The following is a 5755-nucleotide window of genomic DNA, read 5'->3' on the forward strand; positions in this document are numbered from 1 at the left end:
AAAAAAAAAAAAAAAAAAAAAACTCGAAGAAGAAGGAGGGGGTATTATTGTTTTAATCCTCTTACCAGCAGTCATTTTAAGACATTTTTTGGAGGGGTGAAATGGCGTCTTGTCTACCCAATTCTAACCCAAATCCCTGCGGGGCCGGGGAGCTGTTGGAGGCACAGCGGCTCCCCGGCCTGCATCTCTCCATCTCTGCAGCATTCCCAACAAAACGCGCGGAAATTGCAAAGGAAAACTGAAGAGCGCGCGGCGTTAACCCGAGAGTGGCCGCGCGGCGCTCACCGCAAAGCGCGCATAAGGGCCTAATCTGAGCCTGGCATTTGCATATCATTTAATTAACCCGCGATGACGGATCTCTTTTTTTATGAATTCTCTTAAATATCTCATAACTTCAGATTAGATTTCCTGATTTATGCAAATGTTTTAGAACATCAGCCGATTCCATCACTTATTATTTGTTAACAGGTCAGTATTTGATTTACAGAAACATATTTGCTATAGAAAAAATAACAACCTGCTTCAATGTTGGAGATGGCAGATTTTATGTTATCATTTATTTTATAAGACTGCGTGAACATTAGGATGTTTTTGTCACTTTACAGTAAAATCCAAACACGGATAGAAAACAGATGTAAGATAAAGGGTTTTTTTTTAATACTAGTTTGACTCTTGTTTTTGTACAAAACTGCCATATAATTACCAGAATATCATGTTTATTGATTTATTATGTTAATAATAGATGTGAAATTGTTCACAGAAAGGGTCACATCTCCGAAAAAATTCAATTTAATCAACTGTGCAGGATCATTAAATATCTGCACAACTATTAAAAAAATGTTTATGTTTTTTTATGATCAACTCAGGTGTGATCCTAAACCTGGGGTCCCACGGACAGGGGAGGGGCCCGCTATAGGATAAAGAGGAGCAACGCCACGTGATTGGTGCACCGATTGGAGCGTCCGTGCGTCCCCGGTGACCCCACCCGGAGCGGTTTAAAAGCTCTTGGATGGTAGCTTTGCATCCTCCCCACAGCCACAGCAAACACTGAGCGGTCCGCGGAGCGCAGCGCACGCAGCGGACTATCCTCAAGACGGTAAACTAAAGGACAACGGGAGTGAAGAGAAGGAAAGTGCGGCTGGTAAACTTTGGAAAGAAGTGAAGCGCATCTTCATTCTGGTGGATACATCTACAGATTGCAGAGAAAACAGGTAAGGCTTTTGCTCAATCAAAAGTTAAAACACGGTGTTAGTTTTGTGTATAATTTGTGCGAACAAAGTGGAATATTTAATACGTTTAAAGCGTTGCTTTTATCGTGTTATTTTTATATGATAAACAAAATATCCTCATATATCATAGAAGGTTAAAATAACCTTACATAACCTTTAAAATAATAATAAATTAAAAATAAGCTGTAAATAAGCTGTAAATTATACCAAACTCTGAAAAAAAAGAATTCATTGGGTTGTCTGTTTATGTTGGCTCTATAATTTCAGCCTTACATCTCCAAACCCTTTTAGATTAATATTGATGCTAAATTGACGCCTCCACGCTGAGCTCCGGCCCTGAGGCTGTTCTTTACTAAATGCAGCATAACTCATAAATCCACGGTAATAAGCATAATTAGGCTTTAATCAGAGCCCGAGGCTCCGTGGCATTGTCCTGAAAGAAGAGCATTATGTTATGTTTAAAAGCGCAGATTGGAGATCAATGAAACAGGTTATACAATTAGTTTTTTATGCATGCTTGAAAGCATTTCCATGAAATTAAATAAAATTAAAAAATAGGCCTATAAGGTGTTTTTTTTAATACATTTATCCAATATTTTAAAATCAAAGTCCCAGCAGCACATGGTGGCCCACCTTTCACGCGTCAGGTCAGATGATAAATTAGTAGCTTTGTAAAGTTGAAACCTATTTTCAGACGCATAAGAAAACGCAACCCAATGGGGAATCCGGTGCGTAATTCTCTGATGACCTGTTCACGGTTCTCCCCGTCAGCCCGCAGGCGTCTAAAAGTGACCTGGGACCCTCCACAGATTCTCCCCCTCCGGTCAACACTGTTCGGGACGAAAAATAAAATTTAGTTTTCTAAAATCTAATGTTCTCAAGTGTAGCTTCGTATGGTGTAATAAGATAGTAAGTTCAAAAGGAAAATATATTTTATTGCACTACTAACAACAATTCAAACATCACATTTTAACCAACAAAATATAAATAAATATAAACAACTAAATATAAACATATATATATATATATATATATATATATATATATATATATATATATATATGCAAAGCCTTTATTTTTATACTTTTTCATAAAACTGTAACTGTTAAGCTTTAGAACGTATATTGTATTTTTAAAACATATTATGATTGTTTAAATAATTGTGCATGGAAATAAAACTAAAACTAGCACCTCTACTATTACAGCGGAATTGTCATATTAAATCATATCATCATGTGTTTATATATATATATATATATATGATTTAATATATATATATATATGTATAGGGATTCATAAAGTATTATTGAATCATAAAAATAATAAGGAATGATATGCAGATCTAGAGAAAACCTTTTCATTAAATTCAAACTTATTACATAAAATTTATGACGGATCTATCTATATACATATTGGTCTTTTGAGCGACCAATAAACCAATACGCAGCATCGTTTGACGTGTTGCGAGTTGAATTTATTTTATTCCTCACGTTTGACGAAAATCCCTGAAAAATCTGTGCTTGCAGAAATCTCCTCGGCCATGCAGCACTACGGGGTGAACGGCTACTCTTTGCACGCCATGAATTCCCTGAGTGCCATGTACAACCTTCACCAACAGGCGGCGCAGCAAGCGCAGCATGCACCTGACTACAGGCCCTCAGTGCATGCCTTAACTCTTGCAGAGAGACTTGCAGGTAAGAATCAGTTGCACATTTTCTCTTTGAATTTACCAGTACCTCTGCCACGGCTGTGGCTTGTTAAGTAACATGAGAGTTAAATAAGAGCTCTACTCTCCACCCTGCCAGTCCCTTAAATTAAACTGGTCTTTGGTTTTTCTTTTTCTCAACGGTTGTACATTTCAAGACATTATCCTTGAGGCCCGCTATGGCTCCCAACACAGAAAACAGCGACGCAGTCGTACAGCCTTCACTGCTCAGCAGCTGGAGGCCCTGGAGAAGACCTTCCAGAAGACACACTACCCTGATGTAGTGATGCGGGAGCGCCTTGCCATGTGCACCAACCTGCCTGAGGCCCGTGTGCAGGTAAAACCAGGATGTTCCTGATAAGGCATTAAGTATTTTAATTTAAATATAGAACCTAAATGTATCCATTCTTCTGCCAGGTCTGGTTCAAGAACCGTCGGGCCAAATTTCGCAAGAAGCAGCGCAGCCTTCAAAAGGAGCAACTACAGAAGCAGAAGGAAGCATCAGGGGCTGCTGATGGCTCACCAGAAGACTCTAAAACAGACCCCACAACAACTCCTAACTCAACCACTACTGTGGTTCCTGAGGTTTGCACTCCTCCACCTCCTCCTTCCTCCTCTTCATCCTGTCATTCAGAGTCAGAAAGGCTGGCCGCAGCACGGCCTCAGCCAGGAGAGTTGAGCGTGGAAGTCAACGTCACATCCCCAGAGCCGTCGGACAGCGAGTCAGCAGCAGAAGATAACGCTGAGCGAGAGGAGGAGGAAATAAGCGGGGAGTCCAGGGTGAAACTCAGGGAGGAGGTGCAAGGAGAGGGGTCTGCCCAGATGGGTAGCAGCTCTCCAGCCTGCAAAAGACTAAGCCCTACATCAGGTACAAATATCTATTTAATAAATCTGTATGATTTCCATTTTGACTGGACTGAATGTAAACTGAATTCAATTAATTAAATTAATCCTGAAATTTCTGTTCTCTTTCTGTCTTTCAGACTCTCCAATAAGCTCCCCTGCACTGCCATCCTCCAGCAGTGTAACCAGTGGGTTAGTTCAGAGCAACTCCTACGCTTCATCTCCCCTCAGCCTCTTTCGACTGCAGGAGCAGTTTCGACAGCACATGGCAGCTACAAACAACCTTGTACATTACCCATCATTTGACATGAGCACTCCCTCCTCCCTGCCCTACTTGGGTATGAACGTCAACATGCCTTCCCCACTGGGCTCGCTGCCATGCCAATCCTACTATCAGACCCTATCACAAGCCCAACAGGTGTGGAACAGCCCGCTGCTGCAGGCGGCACCAAGCAGCCTACCGGGAAGCCTCAACAGCAAAACCACAAGCATTGAGAACCTGCGGCTGAGAGCAAAGCAGCACGCGGCCTCACTGGGACTGGACACGCTTCCTAACTGAACTCTGGCTCTATTTTAGGCCAGCAATCCTACTTTACTCTCAACATCTCAAAGCAACTTTATGTATCCATGCAAATTTCTGGAAGAGGTCCAAGAACCCATCAGTGTAATCATCAGTTATATCACAAGACTGTTGGGTGATCAAATATTTGATGTCCATCCAAAATGAGAGATAAAATTTTGCTGAATAGCAAATGCTAATGTTTAATTTGAATTATGAAAACCATGGTTCAATGGTAAACAGGAGTTAAAGGCCCTTCGAAGCTTTTAGACAACAGAAACTGTGTTAACACACAAAGTTAACACTTTGGAGAACCTACCTGAATATGGATTGTCAACACACACTTTACTGATTCCTTGTTATCGTCATCAGATAAGAAGAATCACCCCAAACTAAAAGAAACTTTGACTTAAGGGATAACAACCATAAGCATCTTGACTGCAGTTGCCATGGAAGGCTCTGGATCATTCATGGATGTTCTTCAAATGAAGTCCAGCAATATTAGTTGGTGCTCACTTCTCCAAATGCTCATCGGGGATTAAAATATAGTTTAAACCTATTCATTAAACTTTAAATGTGCATGCATGAGCTCCTCTGGAGCATGGCTTTTAAGCCACCCAACAAAGCTATCATGAGAGCAGAAAGAGACCAGATGCCACATACAGTATGCAGGTCTAATCACTCACAATGACCTCCATGTTCAAAGGTACGATTCTTAGCTTGGACTAAATGGTGTTGTAAATATCCCCCAATGCTCAGCTCCACCTGACTTGTTTCAAAGCAAACCAATTCAACTTTGTGCATGAGGTTTGAGTGGGAAAAAAAATCTGTTTAACCTCCAGCAATGGCTTTAACCACACAAATGAAGTACTGGGCAAAAGAAACTGCTGTTGCCAACATTTTTGCGCTTGCCACTGGCTTGAGCAGAAAGAAAGATATTGCTAAATCTCTGTATGATATATCACTGTAGATTAAAGACCTGTATTTGTCAATTTGGTTAAGATATGAATAATTTATCTGTTTAATGCAAGAGAATAAATTGTAAATGAAGTGTTAACTGTGTCATTGCGTGGGACTTTTGTATTTTTATTTGCAAAACTCTATCAGATCTTTCAAATATGAGCTGAGGCATTATCAAAGAAACAAAAAAGCTTTTATTGTAACTCCATTGTTAGCTCTGCTTTTTGTCTGCAATGGGTATATGGGTGAACTAGCCTCTCTAAATTGTTGTTGCTTTTCATCCGTTCATGCATGATGGTTTGTCTTGTGTTTTATGTTGTCCAAATGGAGATAAGCACCTGCCCCAGAGCAAGCCTCACCAGGAATAACATGGATGGATGGATGGATGGATGGATGGATGGATGGATGGATGGATGGATGGATGGATGGATGGATGGATGGATGGATGGATGGATGGAT

The 5755-nt window shown here is 40.5% G+C and overlaps 1 protein-coding gene across 1 annotated transcript; it reads left to right on the forward strand.

Moving 5' to 3' along the window:
• Window positions 1–1012: 1012 nt before the first annotated feature.
• Window positions 1013–5679, forward strand: LOC107081270 (diencephalon/mesencephalon homeobox protein 1-A-like). Its single transcript, XM_015369469.1, has 5 exons — window positions 1013–1211; window positions 2756–2923; window positions 3093–3271; window positions 3352–3802; window positions 3918–5679. The coding sequence occupies exons 2-5, from the start codon at window positions 2770–2772 to the stop codon at window positions 4334–4336; spliced, it is 1203 nt and encodes a 400-aa protein (XP_015224955.1). The 5' UTR covers window positions 1013–1211; window positions 2756–2769; the 3' UTR covers window positions 4337–5679.
• The last annotated feature ends 76 nt before the right edge of the window (window positions 5680–5755 follow it).

The sequence above is a fragment of the Cyprinodon variegatus genome, unplaced genomic scaffold, assembly GCF_000732505.1.
Source record: "Cyprinodon variegatus isolate N-32 unplaced genomic scaffold, C_variegatus-1.0 Scaffold3789, whole genome shotgun sequence".
NCBI classification, from domain to species: Eukaryota; Metazoa; Chordata; class Actinopteri; order Cyprinodontiformes; family Cyprinodontidae; genus Cyprinodon; species Cyprinodon variegatus.